Raw genomic sequence first — 18216 nt, 5'->3', positions numbered from 1 at the left:
TGGCTGCTGTTCTGGTTACCTGTATCCCTACAAAGCTGGGCTGCAGAGAGCCTTGCCAGACCTGTGCCTGCCTTGCAGACAGCTGACGTGCCTGCAAATCTTGATAACGGAGAAATCACAAACTATTTCCCTTCTTGTGGCTTACTGTGGAACCCCACTGCTGGGAAACAGGTTGTTTTTCCCTTAGCCAGAGATTTCTGGCTGGCTGGAAGCCTTGCAGACCTCCACGTGCTGTATAGGCAGGAGTGCAAGAGCCTCTAGGACGCTATGGATGGCACCTGGGGAAAAACACATGCAGAACTATCGGTCTTTGAAAACTAAACTGGTATGATGGCCACAAACTTCTTTTCTTTAAAGCAAGCTGCCTCTAATGTCTGCTCTGAAGCTCTGCACGCTTGTGTATGGAGATGCATGGGGTCCTCTGCCCACCTGCTGGAGTAGGCACCAAGCTCCTTCCAAAATCAGGCAGTCTTTCACTCACAACTCTGGCTCTTGGGGGGTTTAAAGTAGCTGTAGGCTGTATATGCAGCTGTTTTGAGGCTTTTTTCCCCACTGTCAGGTGGGGGTCTTGAGTGGTCTTAAGCTGGTCCTCAGCAAGGCAGAAACATCTCTGAAAGCTGCCAGGGTCTCCAAGTCTGGAGAGCTGCAGGTTTGTGGATATTTGTTAGCAGCTTGGTTTTACCCCTGTGTCTGTCGAGGCGATGCTCCCGTACAGACGGTGCTGAACCATTCACGTGGGAGTTCAGATTGCTTGCACCAAGTGAGAGAATGACTAAGCGCTGGTGAAATGAAGCAAGATAATGACTGGCGTGGGACTGGCTGGGAAAAGCCTTGCTCAAGTATTTTGCACTGTAATGAGATGGTGGCACAGGTGGCTGTGGGATTGTGAACATCAGAATGCACAGCTTTACTCCTTGAGCTGGGCTGTTACAGCAACCAGAGCTTGAACTTTCACAGCAGAGTCATAACTCCTCCTCTTGCAGGAATTTCGGGGCTAGATGGGGGTTTTCACATACCACAGTCTTGCAGTCTGTTTTCAAACAGGGCAGCTTTGAAGCCCGGCCAACCTGAGCGACAACATTTTCCTCAATTACTGTTGCTAAATGAGTAACTCTTCTTTCAGGTGCTCTCCTCCACGCTCTGGTCTGGTGTCCCTGACCTCCCCTGTCTCCTTTGTGGCCACAGAGGCAATGGTCTGGCTTTTGACCTCTGAAATGGCGGGTGCTGCTTGATGAACCCTTCCTGGGTGCAGTGTGGCTCTTGCACTAACATTGGGAGCCCTCCTGCTGTGTTTCCCCATCTCTATTGTCACACCATTGTAATCATGCAAAATATACAACTGTGACAGTATTTCTGGACAGACATCTTAATGATGTGAAAAGCTCTCATCTTCAGCTAGCCCTTCATGCCCCATATAAAGCCTTTATTTTCAATTTAAGGTTTATACTGTTTTTTAAATCTTGCTTTCCAGGCATGTTCTCCCCGTGCTAGGTCTTGGTGTATTCCCTCTTGCTTACACAGGCTTGTTTACATGCCATTTTCAATCACTGAATTAATAAATGCCTGCTGCTGCCACAGTATCTAAGTGCTTTCTGCATTAAAATATAGCAGCACTGCCATGGAAGAGCCTGGACCCCTAAAACTCTCCTAGAAAAGCTCTGCATCCCTTTGCCAGCACCTTGGGTTTTATAACAGGCTGTGCTTGTGTGCACTTGCCGTTTTTTCAACTTTCAAAGGCCTGAGCAGGTCTTTGAAAAAAAATCACTGTGCTGGTATCGGTTCCTGGTGGCTGATTGTGCTCAACAGGGAGGTTGGACTCACAGCCTTGGCTGGAAGGGGCTAAAAGAGTGTAAGCGGCTGTGAATATCAAACTGCAGCAGCAAAACCTTGGGAAGGTTTCATAGCTCTTTTTGAGTGCACTCAGGCTGTAGACGTGACTTAGTCTTCTCTGCAGGCTGGACCAGGACTGGTTTTTCTGTACCTGAAGCCTTGTGCACCATAGTGGAGGCATGCAGCAAAATGCAGCCTGAGCCTTGGCTCGCTGGGGTGACAGCAGAACTGCTGGAGGACCTCCTGGTGGATCTCACCTGCCTTGGGGACGTACCTGTGGGACGTGATTCCCTGGTGTGAAGTCCCCCAGGAGGTCCTGGGTTTAATGACTCTCTAAAAGGCATTAGCAATTTACTGGCACCTCTGGGTGCTCAGACGTACACGTAACCTGCAGCACAAACAGGCGTGAGGCAACCTTTGGCCGGTTGCTTCAAAGTCCACTGTTTATTAATGATGCCAATGGCAACAGTAGCCTTTTATTGAGCTCTGCTGTTTGCTCAGGAGCTCTTAAAAAGCAGCTAAGCCCGAGTGATTTATTCTGCTGTGTCTTGGCTGAAGCACCCATGGCTTCTCTGGTTTCTTCTGCAGTCCTAATTTTCCCCCAGTGCAATGACACTGGGCGTTAATAGCAGAGCTGCTTGGAAAGGCTCTGGGTATTTCAAAACCTATGAAGTCCCCACCCATCCTGTCTGCATCACTGCATCTCCCACTCCTGTAATCCTCCCCAGTCCTTTGCCATGTTCTACATGAAACTTTTGAAATAAATCCATCCCCTCTTCCTCCTTCCCCAGAGATCTCTAAAGATATTTCAGGGCAAGGTACAGTTGTCTGGATTATTCCTGGGATCAGAAGTGGGGGATGGAGCTGGCAGGATTTGGGGGAGAAAATGCAAGCAAAAAAATGCAAAGCTGCAGTTCTGCTCCTGGTGTTGACTTGGTTGTTGGTGTCCCCCAAGGGGCTTCCCTGGAGGGCTGTGTAGGTGTAATGGGGAAGAAACGGGGGATTATCCTACCCCAGATGGTTTGTGATGGCTGTGTGAGATGGTTCTGCTGCAGCCTTGGTGCCAAAATGACTCCTCATATATTAGCCATGTGGTGGGTGATGGAAAGGACGTGCCAGGAAGGCCACTGCAGGGTTTGGTTATGAGTAGGGTAGCTTTCGGGAAACAGTATTTCACAGGTTCTGCAAATGTGAGAGTCGTGTGCATCGAAAGCCCATTTTGCTAATAAAAACTTATTACTTTGAAGATCAGCCCTGTCTGGTGAAGGGGAAGGATGGAGCACAGCACTAATACCTGCCGTATGATGCAGGTCTGGTCTGGGCTTTGCCCTCCCTCTGGTGGGTGCTGTCAGGGCTGCTATTCACCATCTGTTTTTTATGTAACTTCACATTTCTGATAACCTAAAAGCCATTTTATAGAGGCACTGGGGTTTGCTTTCTCCTCAGTGTGCTAGGTAGGACTGTTGGGCATGCGTCTACCAAAGACCAAGGATGGAGCTCAACTGCTGCAGTCGAGGGGTGGTTAATGATCGGGTTTTCTGACTTGTGGAGCTGGAGTTAGGCAAATCGCAGTCCTCACTGTGGCTGGAGTGCTCTCCATCAAGGACAGGATCTGTTGGGCAAGATAAATCCAGATGGGCTCCTGCCCCCATGAGATAGGCATCCTGCAAGCACCGGTGAGCGATGGATCCCCTCCGTGCACAGCAACCCGGCCTTTGCAATGCTGCGTTTGCACACAGGGAGTGGTTATGTTGGAGAGCACGCATGGGAACGCTGTCCCTATTTCCCCTGCCACCACCAGGTACAGCCACCCCGACCTCGGAGCACATCGCTCCCCGCTCAGCAAACCCCAGCTTCCCTTGCTGCTGGCCACGGCTGTGTTTACTCTCACTCGCAGGCTGGGTTTGCGCAGGGAGGGATCTCGTTATTTTTAACATTCGGCAGCCTGCCTGGGACAGGGATCTTAAATGAGCCTTGAAATGGCTAGTTCTGGAGCTTTATAAAAATACACCAGAGCTGGACGGCGTGAGCTCCTGCTGTGGGCTGCACGGCCGCTGCTCTGTGCTGCTGGTGTAACTCGGGGGCCCCTCGTAGCCAAGAGCCATGGACCCTTGGGGCAGAGAAGCAACTGCTTAGAAACCCTCTATTGTGCCCAGCCACCCTGTATTCGAATAAACTGCAATTTTCATACCAAACCCATAATGTTGGCTTGCCCTCGCACTCGGGACATCTTTCCCTGCCTGAGGGCCTCGTGTTTCTCTGGCTTGTTTGTGCATTCCCCAGCCTTGCTCTGGGGGAAAAGATGAGCTGCCTGCCTGCCCCAGATGCTCAAAACCAGAGTCACTCACCAAAACTGGGAGATTTTGGGGTGTTTAGTTCCAAATCCTGGTTTGCCTCTGAGCTGAGGAACGTTTGTCCCTGTTCCTGGGAGAGCAAAGGTCCTGCTGGTCTTGGTGGAAGGGGAAAACCCAGAGAAAAGCAATAAACTGAGAGCCAGCTGCTGGCTGAAACAGGAATTTCTTAGTGTAAGGCAGGTTATGGAGGGCTCTGCCATCGGCCTCTCCTGTATTAATTTTCCTAAATGCATTTATTCATCTGTGAGGTGAAGGGAGAGTAAAGCCTCTTTGTTTACATCTCCCTTTCTAAAATAGCCTCTAATTGCATGCTACGTGCCGCTCGGGTCTGCAGCCCGAGAACATATTTTATATTTATACCCTATAAGCGCAGGCTTGGCGCCGATCCTGGGATGGAGGGGCCCCTCTGCCATCGCCCTCTCAGCCTGCAGTCGCCCATTTGGTACATCCACGTTGTTTGCCTGTGGAGCGCAGGGGTTGTGCCCCATCAGCTCAGCTTCGTGGAGGGATTCTATTGCTAGAAGAGCAACTCTTTCTAGCAGGAGCCTCTTCATACTCGTGCTGAAATACAGCGTTAACTTGGTGGCAGATTTCTCACTGTTGTACCTGAATTGCATCTCAGCTCCGCTTCCCTGCTGCGTTTAACTCTGAACATCCTCGCTTTGACTTTCCAGCCTGGAGGTGTCCTAGGCTTGGTTTACCTCCATTCAAAATCATGTCTTCATTTAAAGCAAGCGGTACCTTCAGAAATGCTTGCAAATCCAGAGATAAGCTTTGCTCGCTGATGGCAGACGGTTGAGTAACTTTCTCCGAAGCAAAAACGCGGCATCTCCGAGCGCAGAGGAGAAACCGCCCTTAGTGGACCAGCTCAGCTATGCCTGTAATGTGTCATTAGTGGATATCGCGCCGAAAGGCGAGTTTTCGCTGGGACTTCTGGCTTTGACCCTTTGTACTTGGAAGATTTACAGGCCCGATTGCAGCACCCGATTAACGTAGCACGGTGTGGTTTTGGTGGAAGAGAGGGTTATTATGTTAAGTGTTGTTTCTCTTGTATCCTGCAGTGAGATTTCTTTCTCCTGCACACACAAACATGCACTCCAGCCAGTTATTCTAGCAAAGCCAGGCTTTAAAGGCTGGTAAATGTTTAATAACACAGGCTGCTTTGGTACATGTTGGCCTCCACTCTGGTTTCTTTTGCTGCTGGTAGGGGTTTCTTCTGCAATCCTTCTACCCTTCTTTTGGCCTTCAAAATACCTGGTCAAAACCAGAAAGCTGCTTAACCTGTGGTTGAACCCCTGCGCTGTGTCCTTGTAAGAAGTTGTCCTTTTTCTGTGCTGTCCAGCAATGCCTGAGCCTCTAAGATCAAACCCATAGATGCACCCAGCCAGGTACAACCTCTCCAACTTATTCTTCTTGAGCGACCAGCTGAGCTGAACAGAGTCAGGTCAGAGATGTTTCCAGCATCCTCTTAGCAATCTCTCTCCAGCAGTTTGCTGTCCAGAGAGCTGAATTTGTGCTTGCATCTCCTGATGTTTGGAGCAGCCTCTTGCACAGTCAAAACAGTGTTGATTTGACCAAAGACTTTTTTTTTCCGTTCCTCTCCAGGAGGAGCATGAAGAGGAAAGCGATGTTCACGTGCCCGTTCAACGGTGACTGCAAAATCACCAAGGACAACCGGCGGCACTGCCAGGCATGTCGGCTGAAGCGCTGCGTGGACATCGGCATGATGAAAGAGTGTGAGTATGCGGACGCACATCCCGTGGGGAACGGCCCAGCTTCGTGCTGCGATGTCCTTTTCCTTCTCAATTCGCGTGCGGTGCAGAAGGCAGGCATGCAAGCGTAAAACCTAAAAGCCCTACAAGGATTCGAAGAGGATGCAAAGGGCAGGGGATGTGGTGGGTAATGATTGAGAGGCGCTCGTTTAATGATTGAGGCTGTTCCTGCGGTGGTTAGCAATCTGGGGAGTTGCTTTTATCAGAGCCAAGTCGCCTTTGCTGGCTTTTGGGGGGCATCAGCTTAGGGAGAGCGTCTGGGGCTGTTTCTGATTAACTCCCAGTTACGTTGCCTGAACTTACTCCCGTCCTGCCTGTGCAAAGTCATCGTCCTCTCCAAAGCGTTTTTGCATGCTCCTCGCTGCATCCAAACAGGAAGGCTTGAATGAGCTTCCCCACAGCAACAGTAACTTGCATTAGCGTGGAACTGGCTTGTGTTTTGCTCTGCGACATCTCTTGGGCTTTTTTTTTTTTGAGCCCTTATTCTTGCAGCGTGGGTCCAGCCACGTGCACAGCAGAGACTTAAGTAAATAGCAGAGGGAAGTAAAGTAGTTTTTAACCCAATCCAAACATGCTAATGTTGTCCAAATATTTATTTTCTTCAACTGTATTTATAGATAAGCAACTTTTAAAAATAAAATCTGTTTGACACACTTCCTCCTACCTACACATGCTTTCCATGTCCTAAGTCTTCAGGAGAAGGCTGGTGTTCGTGTAGCGTTCAAACCAAAATAACAGCCTTCTACTAGGAGGCATTGCAAACAGGACGTCGTGTCAAATGATTGATGGCCCTGAAAATTTGGAAAATGGAAGTGGTGCTCATTTCCTTATGTGGTGAGCAGAGAACAAATAGCATCCGATGTCACAGCGTGCCACCAAAGCACCTGGGTCCTCCAGAAAATTGGAACTTGTAGACGTTTGCAGGAAAAAATGCCTAAATTCCCAATTGTCCCAAAGATCGAGCAGACCCCTGATGAAGAGAAGATCCCTGGATCTTCTTTTTTTTTTTAAACTAGCAGCTGTGTCCCATAAAGAGGGAGAAAAAGACCATATAATACACCATATGTACCCATGTTTGGGTGAGTACGAGGACGCGTGAGCTCGTGGTAGCCGGGTGGTGTGGTCCGTTTGGCATAGCCATTGCTAACGAGGGAAACGTGTTGACTTGCACTGGATAATTACCCAGGAAAGGCCGGAAAATTCAGCAGCAGCAATGCAAGGGGTGCTTGCACCCCGGCCGGGGCCGGGTCCCAGGGATGTGTGTGCTTTCCGCGGGAGTTAACCTGTAAGTGATCCCGTTAGCAAAGTGTTACTGGATTAACAAAACCTAACCTAAGGAGACTAAAAATAGCCTTCCCGTGGACTTTGCTGCTGGTTAAATGAAGGGGAACGAGGTGTGCTGCTGTTATTTTTAGGTCGAATCAGGGATCTTGAAGCTCTTGAGGGGGGTTTGTGTCTTCCTCAGGCTGTCGTCGAAGGCGATGAGGATCGTCACAGGCAAGGCTGGGCCAGTTTGACCTTGCTGCCAATGGGATCTGAGTCCGAAGCAGAAATGAGGGAGTGAGGTGGGGATAAAGAGGAGGAGGAAGAGGGTAGACCCTGTGCCTGTGTTAATTCGGGGTTTGGTGCAGGCAGACCCTTCTTCATTCCCAGAGCGTGGGGTGGTTGGATGGCCTGGATAATTTTGGACATCATCTCCAGCCCACACCACGCAGGGCTGAGACTGCGACAGCGTGGCAGTGCCGAGGGTCCCTTCCCCGACGCGTGATCCAAGCTTGGGTGCAGCCGAACCTGTGGGCCAGACGCTGCGGTGATGGGCTGGAGGAGCCCGTGCTTGTTGGGGAGCTGCAGCAGGGAAGGGATCGCGTGTGTTAAAACTCAGAGCAAAAGCCCTGAGCCGCTGGCGCTTCCCGGGGAGCTGGGGACAGCATCGGGGCGGCCATCCTCCCCTGAGGAGGGACCAGGGACGGGAGGAGGTGGAAGCTGGAAGGCAGCTGAGGTTATAGCCCTAAGGCCAGGATTTTATAGCCCTGCCGCAACGCCTGGGTTCACCCCAAGCTGTCTGCAGCCAACGCTAGCAAATATTTGTGGTTTTCTTCCTGTCTTATCTGCTCGGGGTAAAGCGCAGGGCAAGCTTGTGGGGCTGCGTGGCGGGTGATTGGCGAAGGACAAATCCACCTCGCAGCCCGAGCTGTGCGTTTGGGAACGCTCCTTTCACCGGTTTCCCTTTGGATGGCTCCGAGGAGGGCAGGTCCCCAGCCTAGGGATGCCTCGGCTGCCGTCTTCGCTTGCCGCTGGCTTTTCCTAGGATGATGCTTAGTATGAATGTACTTTAAAGTGGAGCAAAGGGTTCATTGCTGAACTATCCTGCCTGCTTTGGCACTGGTTTGGGTAGCAAAATGCTGAAGTTACCCCTTCTGCCCTGCAAAATTGCTTTTTGCCAACTGCTTGGAGCTCAGGAAGGGACGTTTGTCCCTCGGGGCCGTGATGGCCAAAGCACGGGGCATTAGATGGACCCGTGCTCCGCAGCCACCTGTAACCTTTGGGTGATTCACTCCTCTTAGTGTCTCTGCCCCTTCTCCCCCAACCTTTAACAGCTCTCCAGTGCTTGCAGCATATGCACGCAGGGACAGGGGACAGATCGTCTGTCCTGCACTATCTAAAGGTGTTGCTGCAAAGCAGGAAGATAAATTATGCATCACCAAATGGAGGGATCCATGGGCTCCCTGGGGCTGCAGCAGTCTCACGGCATTGAATTTATTCTTTCCCCTGCTGCTGCGGGATTTTTTTTTTTGTGCTTGTCATGGTGTCAGTCAGCTGGGAATCAGTGAATCTCCTTGGGAGGGTCCCCAGCCGTGTCCTGGGGCAGTTTGTCCCTCTGCAGCCGGGTCCTCGGACATCGATGAAGGTGGTTGCAGCTAATTCCCCTCTCCGCTGCCGCAGCAAGGTCTACAGCTTGCCTGAGGTCAGCACGCCATGGATCTCTCTCTTCCAAGGAAAAGGCCTGCTGGGATCTGGCTGTAGTCACAAGCAGCTGATACTCAGCATCCTCACCACAAGGCTCAATTTATGACCTCAGTGCTGAAAATCCCCAAAGGGGAGGAGGAAAAAAACCAAACTATCATCTCAGAGCCAGGGAGAGGAGCAGAAACTGGAAGGAGATTGTGCAGAGAGGGGGGAATTTCCCAAATCGGTCAGGAGAGGAGCAGAGATGCTCGGGGGAGCAGGCAGCGCGAGGGCAGCAGTAGCCGGCAGGGTTACGGTTGTTTAGGGTGGGACTGCGGGATGAGGGTGAGCAAGGAGGGAGGTGGCGTTTCCAGCTCTCCTCCGCTTCCCCGAATAGGCGGTGATACTCAAAGCAAAAAAAAGTCCCTGCTGCCCCAAACATGGAATGTGTTATTCCCCAGCCCGGGAGCCGCTGCACAGCGGCGTTGTGCAACGCCAGCCTCTGGGACCTGTGTTGATGCCGGAGACTGGCCGAGAGGCAAAACAGGAGCATGAGAGGGAGGGAAGAGTCGTGGCCGTCCGGGAAAACGTCACTTGGCGGCGGCTGGAGTTCGCAGGCTGGCCGGGAAGCGTCTCTGCTCCCCGTGGCCTTGAAGCACATGCTATAAACATCCAGCGTCCTCTGTAATTAGAGCAGGCTTGGAAGGCGGCAGGGACTGAGCATGTGGAAAGCCCTCTCCAAAATCTGTGCAAGCATCGTTTTGGTTAGCTGTGTCTCAGCTGCGTCGGAGGGACATGACCTCCTTGGCAGGGGAAGAGCAGTAGCCGGGGGCCCTGCAGCTGCTGTCACTGCTCCGATTTGCTGCGGCGCAGGTCTGGGACCTGCGATTTAAATCGCTGCTGCTTGCCCATCGCTGCAAGCTTTCCTCCTCTCTGGTTTCCATGCAAACCCATATGCCGTAGGAGATTCATGCCAGCCCGTAGCATCCCATTTACCCCCCTCCCACCATCGCAATGTCTGCGTTCCTGTTGTGCAACATGGTTTTTCTGCCCGTGCCACCCCTTGTCCCAGCCCTGTCGCCGCCGGCTGCGCTGCTGATAACATCTGCAGGGGTCTGGCCACCTTTAGAAATGCTCCGTCTTCTGATGACAAAGACATCTTGGGGCGGTCGCAGCTGGGGTTTGGAGCAGGTCAGCGGGGCTGAAAGGTGCGGTTTTGGGAGAAGCAGCAGGGATGAATTGGGCTTTGCTCCCCAGCTTTAAAGGGTGCATGGCAGGTGCCTCGGGGAAGGCTGCATCCCAGGTATTTACCATGTGAGCCGGTGCAGAGCGATCCTGGGCATCCTTGGCGGTTAAGTGAGGTCGCAAGGCCCTGCAGGGCTGCTCGGGGGATGATTCCCGACCTCAATACATGTGCCTTGTCCCTACGGCGTATTAAACGGCTTCTTTTGCTTCTTGACCCTCATCTAGCTGTGAATCACCCCAAAGCTGCTGCTGCAGTGGGTGTTCCTGCAGCCCTCTTTGCCAACCAGGGGACACCAGCTCGGCTTCTGACCACCGCCGCTGTCCCAGCGAGACCCAAATGCCATCCCACCGTGCCGGCCATGCCAGGCAGGCTGTCCCAGGGCGGGGGAACAACCACGGGGCTTTTTGCACCCCTGGGGCTGGACGGTGTCCCCGGCTCCCGGTGGGGCAGGCAGAAGCACCCACCATTCAAGCTTCAATGAAGTGCTCGAGCGATACCCAGTGAACACATTTCACGCCTGAAGTTTCCTAAACTTTAATTTTGCTTTCTATTTGGCTGCTCTTTCCTTGCCTGACAGAGCAAGTCTGCCTTCGCGCTGCTCCACATCACCCTCCAGCACTTCCAAGCCCCTGGTTTTGGCCGGGGTTGCAGTGTTGTATCCTCGCCCAGCCGGCTGTATCCTCATGCGCTACCCTCTGTGTCGGCCGTGGCTTTCCCTGCTGCCCTTGTGGTGTCTCACAAAGAGGGCTAGCGTCTGTCTGGAAGCGATGGGCAGATGTTATCTCAGCCTCTGCGTGGACTTCGGGTCAGGGCAGCCCACAAATGTTCAGCCATGTCGCTGGTCGTGCCAGGAGTCTGTGGCTGGATGTCTTTGGCTCGGCGTTTGGGAGATCGGATCTGGGGCGTGAGCTGGGATCTTGAGTGGAAAGTGCAGGTGTCGAGCCGCTTCCCGATCCCGTATTCCCCCTCGAGGCAGGCAGGGACGTGGTGGGCAACATCCATCCTTCTGTGAGTACAAAGTAAATGAGTCGAATTCTTTTCCCTGGGACTTTATAAAGCAGGCAAGTCACTGCGCTGACATCCCTCGTCCGTGTTACCACTGGTCCTACCGAAAAGCCCTTCTTCCGGCACGGCCAAGCAAAGCATGTTTCAGGCTTGCTGCTCCCCGCCGTCACCGGGAACAATTTCACCGGAAAGGCCGGGGGTGGTTCTCAATCCGCAGTGCCAATGCTGGGTTGTGTCTTGGCCTGCACAAGTGCCGCTGTGTCATGGCATGGGCATTCACAACACCAGACAAGCTGGAAGGGAATCACAACTCCCCTTTATCTGATTTTTTTAAAACACCTGCGGGGCTTCCTTTGGGTTTTAGGCTCCTGTGGGCTCCAGCAAGTCCTATCAGAGCATTAAACACCAAACCCAGGACCTGCTGCGAGCCAGAGTCACGGCCCCTGTCTGTCAACATCGCTGGCAGTTTGGCGATGGATTCACAGCAACGTGCGGCCCACGTGCTCTGCCGAGCCTCGGTGCAGCCAGCAGCCCGGCGACGTACTGGGAAACTGGATGCTTTGTTGCATAGACCCTGTCTAGGGAAATCTGGCTGCCTTAGGGGATCGTACCAGGGAGCACAAACCTTGCCAGTGTTTGTTCCCCTGCTAAGTGATGCTTTGGGAAATGCTTTTGCTTTTCATCTCCTGCCAGACTGAGAAATGCTGCCGCCTCGCTGTTTCAAATCTGTTTGAGGGCTAGATCTCCTAAAGGTGGGTGGGAAATCCCCAGGAGATTTCCCTTGCAGTCTTGCTGCAACACAGAAACATCCTTTTCTTTTCAATCCGCTCTGTGGATGCTTCCTAATTTCATATCGATTCACTTGCAGGATCTGAGATTTGCTTGGTGTAGACACCTGCAATAATCCCTTCCGAAGCCCCAGTGCTCGGGACAGACCATGCAGGCAAAGACTTTGAACACTGTGGCCCTAGCCCAAGCACTCGGCTATCAGCCCCATCCTTGTTCCTAGCCCCACGTGGCTTTTTCCTTGCAGATGCTGCCTCATCTATGAACAGTTTCCCTTCTTGCATGTAGCGCGCAGATGGATCCAATGCTTTTGTAATAATAACCAGGATGGGAGATGGTAAACTCAGTCGCGCTGTCCCCTGCAGGGCTGCCCATAACGTACCAATCGTGGGAGTGACCTTTCAGCCTGAGCCGGTCGTTCCTGTGCCTCCGAGATCGTCAAGTCCCCTCTGAGATTGTGCAAGTTTGAAAATGTATTGGAAAAATGCTGTCGGCTAAAGGTGGCAGAAGGGAGCGGCGACTGCAAACAGCTCCTTGCCTCGAGCCCTGCGACCGTGGCTCCTGCTGCCCTTTGCCAACCTCTTGTCCCAAATTCCACCTTGACTCGCCCAGCGTCAAGTCTCTCTGCAACCCAAGGCAGGCAGAAAGCTGCCTGTCATCAGATAACATGCTTGGCGTTTTTTTTAATGACTGGTTAAAGGGCTAATAACATCTTGAGGAATGGGCTTTGCTATTTTTAAGACCCGCCGGTAGATGTGTATTAACGAGCGCTTTTGTGAATGTGTGACTTGGTTGTGGGATGGGGGGGTTGCTACCCCAAGAGATGGTTGCGGCTCCCTGTTGCTTTTCTGCTCTTTCAGCCCTGTGAGACTATTCAGGTCTTTAAGCTCTTTTTAAAAAGCTAAGATTTGAGCCCAAATTGCCTGTGGATGCTCCCCTTCCCTAACTAAATGGGAGAAGCTCTGCGTATCACCATCGGGTCCAACTCTTGGCCACTGCCAAAGGCTGTCACCCATAATACAAGCCATAAATACCCAACCCTGGGACTGGGTTTATATGTTCCCTTAGCTTAAAAATACTTGTGATGCTGCAGAAGAGCTGCCGGATAGCCAGGCTATCGCTGTATCGGGCTCCCTCTGTTGTCGGGCGCTGACGGCAGCACAGGAGCCGTGCTGGAGCGAGATGAACCCACTGGCCTGCCTCTTGCAGGATCAAGATTTCTTTCACCTGAAAGCACAGAGCAAACAGCAAGGTTGCAGCGCAGAGCAGACATGTGGCAGTGCTGACGTGACCTTATTGCACCCGGTCCTTGCTTAAAAGCACCCAAATGGGCTATAGACTGTCCTGGTCTCGTAGTGGGAAGCTGTGACCCAGCAGTCGGACAGGAGCAGGACGAGGTTGATGCAGGTTTAATAATTGATTAGCAAGGTGATGGGGATGCTGGCTGCAGCGGCCCGGGGTTGCTTCAGTCCCTGTTTCCCTGTGCCTGTTTCTGACGCTTTCCCTGTCCCTGCAGTCATCCTGACAGATGAGGAGGTTCAGAGGAAGCGTGAGATGATACTGAAGCGCAAGGAGGAGGAAGCGCTCAAGGAGAGCCTGAAGCCCAAACTCTCAGAGGAGCAGCAGAAAGTCATCGACATCCTCCTCGAGGCTCATCGCAAGACCTACGACCCCACGTACGCCGACTTCACCAAATTTCGGGTACGTCTGGGGCGCGCCAGCCCCGACTCCCATGCACAGGATCAAGCGGTTCCTGCCCAGATGCACAAAACCCGTTTCATCCTGTGACCTTTCACTAGAGAGGAGTTAAAAATCCCAGAGCAAGAACCTCGATGCTGTTGGCAGCAGGTGAATGCCTGCCATCAAATTGCTCGCCCAGCCCCATTCCTCACGTCCTGCTCTCTCTTCCAGCCCCCTGTGAGAAGCAACCCCAGCAACAGGGGGGCAGCGAGGTCCCCCTCCGTTCTCACCCAGGACTTGTCTTCGGAGGACTCCACCGACCTCTTTGGTTCCGATGCCTTCAGCACGTTTCCAGGTACCGCACTCACCTCTCTGTGGGCGACGGGTAGAAGTGCAGCAGCTTTACCTAAGCCTGGCCATTCAGACCCTTGTTTTACCTCTTCTGGGGAGCTTACTTAACTGTAAGACCCCCCTGGGGATGTTGCAAAGGCTTTTGACGAGCAAAAAGCATTAAATGCTTGGCTGGATCATGGCCCTGCAGACCTCTGTGCGTCTGAGCCCTACAGGATGGCCAAGAGGAGTGTGAACGTGAACGCTGGGCTGCATCGTCGCTGCTCTGGCTGCAGTTAGACTTAATCGCAGCACAAGAGAGGAGTAAAAGGCCCCAGTGCAAAAATCTTGATGCTGTTGGCAGCCAGCAAACAACTGCTCTCCCAGCCCCGTTCCTCGTGTCCTGCTGTCTAAATGCAATGCAAAGCCCTCCTGGCAGGATGGATCCCATTCCTGCTGTGGGCTTCATCGTTCCCCTCACCCATAATGTCTTGCCTACAACCGAGGTACCCTCTGACCGTCTCCCTCTCTCCAGAGTCTGTGGAGCCCCAGATGTTTTCGAACCTGGTCCTCTCTGAGGAGAATGATGAGAGCTCCTCCATGAACATTGACTTCTCCCACCTCTCTATGCTCCCGCACTTGGCCGACTTGGTCAGCTACAGCATACAGAAGGTGATCGGCTTTGCCAAAATGATCCCGGGATTCAGGTGAGACGTTTGCTCCCAGATCTGTGGCGGTTTTCCACTGTCGGGAATCCCGTCCTACCCTTCACAGCCAGATCATTTTTCTCTGTTTCATCTTCACAGCTGTCCCTCAGGCTCTGTTCCCTTCCCAGGTCTGTTTCTACTTTCACATTTTTCTCTCTCTCCTCTTTCCTGGGGTTACTTCTCTCCTATTTGACCCTGATTCACCCAGACTCTGTCAGCAAAATGGTTGAGCTCCTAAGAAAGATGCTTGAGACCATGTGAGCAGTCCCATCCTGGTTTATGAAGGACCTCAGGTCCTGTTTAACTCTAGGCTGGTGCCCAGGACGCTGAGTGGTGCCACTCAGTAAATGTAGCTGCAGAAATACCTGCTGCTTAATTACATAGAAATCCGGGGTGAAGGAGAAGCTGGGGTGCCCGCAGCAAAGGGACCGGGTTACCGATGGAGAACCCGGTGCATGGGCGGCGTGGGCTGTTCCTTTGCTCACCGGACAGGTCTCATATCACCCTCCTCCCCCTGCCCAGGAATCTGGCAGCAGAGGACCAGATCGCCCTGCTGAAATCCAGCGCCATTGAGGTGATCATGCTGCGCTCGAACCAGTCCTTCACCCTCGAGGACATGACATGGACCTGCGGCAGCAACGACTTCAAGTACAGGATCAGCGATGTCACCCAAGGTAAAGGCTGCCGGGCACTCTCCTGCTTGCTGTGGGCTAAGAAATGTCATCCCAGCCTTAAATTCAGATGCAAAAATCCCCTACTGAGTAGTCTGGAAGCAGGGACGTGTTGGCAGGCTGCACGGCTGCGGAAGATGGCAGTGCCACGGCTGGGCTGAGACCCCCGTCCCGGCGTCAGTGATGCTCTGTTTATCTCCCGAGCCCTGCGCTGTGACACGCGTGCATCCTGCAGCCGGACTGGACGGCTGGAAAGAGCCGTTAACTCCCGAAGGAAAGCAAAGCCGGAGCGTGGCTGTAGCTCAGAGCTCTCTCCAGCCCCTCTGCCCTGCAACAGGGGTTGAGTTCAAGTTTGCTCCGAGCTGCTGTGAGGGCTGGAAAGCTGTGCCTTCCCGCTGCTCTGCAGCCAGGAAGCCCTTCTGCTAGGAAAGGTGGTGAATCCTGCCCTAAACCTCCCCCACTTTAGGATTTGGGGACTAGCACGGAGAACAGGGTGTGCAGATGATATATATGGACCTTAAATCTCTCCCTGCGCTTGGAGGAGCCTTAGAGTAACCCAGGGATGCCGACATGCTCGGTGTAAGGGCAGAGATCCCAGGAGAAGCAGAGCGAGCAGTGTTTTGGGACCAGGCACGGGGCAGCTGGCACCCACGGAACGCAGGAAAGAGATCTGCTTGCAGAGAGGGCTTTGGGCACACAAGGTGGGGGTTTGTGATGCTCGTGCAGGACACAGGGCAGCGTGGAAGTGATGATAAGGAGGCAAAATGTCTGTAGGTTAATTGTCTGTAGCTTTCAAAAGCACAATCTGCTCCATAATCTCCTGCTTTAGAGAAACTACTGGGGAGAAAAGTACAATTAAAAACCAACGTGGTTTAAGCTGTATCAAAAATCTTCTTCCACTGTCCTGGCTCTCTGCTGTGCTGAAGGAGGAGGTGCTGAGCTCCACGCTCATCCCTCAGCGGTGGGAGATCTTGTTCCAGAGCAGGCTGTGCTCAAGATCCTTTCTCTTCCCAGCTGGCCACAGCATGGACCTGCTCGAGCCGCTCGTGAAATTCCAGGTTGGCTTAAAGAAGCTGAACCTTCACGAAGAAGAACACGTGCTCCTCATGGCCATCTGCATCCTGTCCCCAGGTAGGAGGACGCTCATCCCCCAACGTCAATAACCTGCCAGGTTTTGGCTGCATCCCCAAAAATGTCACCTTTCCCTGCCTCTCCATCACGGCCGGCTGGGAAAAGGGAAGGGAATCACCCTGCGTCTCTGGTGTTTCCTAGATCGCCCAGGCGTGCAGGACACCTCGCTGGTGGAATCCCTCCAGGATCGCCTCTCGGAGATCCTCCAGACCTACATCCGCTGCAGGCACCCTCCTCCCGGCAGCCGTCTGCTCTACGCCAAGATGATCCAGAAGCTGGCCGACCTACGGAGCCTGAACGAGGAGCACTCCAAGCAGTACCGCTGCCTCTCCTTCCAGCCTGAGCACAGCATGCAGCTCACGCCGCTCGTGCTCGAGGTCTTCGGCAACGAGATATCCTGACTCCGGCCGTGGGGTTGAGCACCCACCAGTAAAGGGATAAGTCAGCCTGGCTTCCCCAAGGCAGCGAGCGGAGGGACGTGACCCTGGGCAGGAGTTTTGTACATAGAACGGTTTGGTTTCACACTACTGGAGGTCCTGCTTTGTCTTCTCATCCACGGTGGCCGAGGTTTGCTCGCTGCAGAGCAGTGACAGACCCAGATCCGTGTGGTTTCCCCCCACTCCGTGAGCAGCTTTTCCGCTTCCCTGCCGTCTGCGAGAGCTGACTTATCCCTTTATGGATATTTTGAGGCTGGGCTGCCTTGAATCACTTCTTTCTTGACCCGAAAAATCAGGCTGCTTGGAAGGAGAAGCACGGGGGTGTGTTTGTGGGGGGAGACAGACTCATGGCGTTGCTGCGCTGTCAGTGCCGTCCTCTGCTCCCCTCCTAAAATCTGCAGCGCTCACCCCCACCTCCTTTCAAAAAGGGAGATTCCAATTGAATTGCACCCCCCGAATCCCTGCCAGAAGATGCCGTGGGCTGTGTCCCCACACGCGTGATCAGCTAAAACCACTCCTGCGAGACTGGGACGAGGCCAGAGACGTCTGTGTCAGCCTAGAGAGGGGGAATTTGTCCTCAGCCCTCAAAGGACGAGCTGTAATTTGCCTTCCCAACACTACTGCCTGGCTTTGGGGGAGCAGGGTTATCTCGGGGTGACTCCTCCACTCTCTCAGAGCTGAACCCCTTTCCTGCGGCTCTGGGGCAGGACCCCCCGCCGTGCCCGCGGTCCCCCACAGCCCGTGACGGCATCGTGGTAAGGACCGTGGTCCCAGCTCGGCTTTGGCACCTTGCGGGGTCCTGGGCCATGCTGGAACTGGGCACCGGAGGCTGCTCCGTGCCACCGTCCGCCCTCGGTGCCGGTGGAGGAGCCCCCGGGGACGGGGGGTGGGAGGGTCCCCCCCGGGAAGAGCTGTCGTGGCCCCCCGGGGCCACGCACAGTGTCTGGGAGGGGACCCAGCTCCCTGCCGGGTGCTGCTCCTTGCAAATAAACTCTTGCTTGGGAAGGGCGCCTGGGCTGGTTTTTGGAAGGGCTGTGTGTCCGTCTGTCCCTGTGTGGGCTGTGCAGGACCGTGTCTGTCTGTCCTGGGGGGCTGGGGGAGGTGTTTGTGTGGGCCGGGCAGTCCCTGTGCCCACGTACGTGTCTGTGGCCGTGTGCGTGTCCTTGTATGTCCCAGCCTGTCCGTGTCCCCCGTGTGTCCGTCCGTCTGTCCGCCCGCCCACGTGTACCCCGCCTCGCCGGGGCGGGGGCGCGCTCTCCACGACCGCCCGCCTTGGCTCCGCCCCCACGGCTCCGCGCAAGGCGCATGCGCAGCCGCGACT

The 18216-nt window shown here is 53.8% G+C and overlaps 1 protein-coding gene across 8 annotated transcripts in view; it reads left to right on the top strand.

Moving 5' to 3' along the window:
• The window catches only part of VDR (vitamin D receptor), a 40025-nt gene extending 22128 nt beyond the window's left edge, over positions 1-17897 (top strand). For all 8 annotated transcript variants that reach the window (XM_072847489.1, XM_072847483.1, XM_072847486.1 and 5 more), the window contains 7 exons: positions 5790-5920; positions 13456-13640; positions 13851-13974; positions 14485-14656; positions 15179-15330; positions 16342-16458; positions 16600-17897. In XM_072847489.1, coding sequence (XP_072703590.1) covers positions 5790-5920; positions 13456-13640; positions 13851-13974; positions 14485-14656; positions 15179-15330; positions 16342-16458; positions 16600-16859 — 1141 coding nt within the window. In that variant the 3' untranslated portion in view covers positions 16860-17897. The remainder of the gene's footprint in view (positions 1-5789; positions 5921-13455; positions 13641-13850; positions 13975-14484; positions 14657-15178; positions 15331-16341; positions 16459-16599) is intronic.
• The last annotated feature ends 319 nt before the right edge of the window (positions 17898-18216 follow it).

Source organism: Ciconia boyciana, chromosome 27 (genome assembly GCF_034638445.1).
Source record: "Ciconia boyciana chromosome 27, ASM3463844v1, whole genome shotgun sequence".
NCBI lineage: Eukaryota > Metazoa > Chordata > Aves > Ciconiiformes > Ciconiidae > Ciconia > Ciconia boyciana.
The sequence above is the reverse complement of the archived record's forward strand: the minus strand, read 5'-3'. Positions and strand labels throughout refer to the sequence as shown.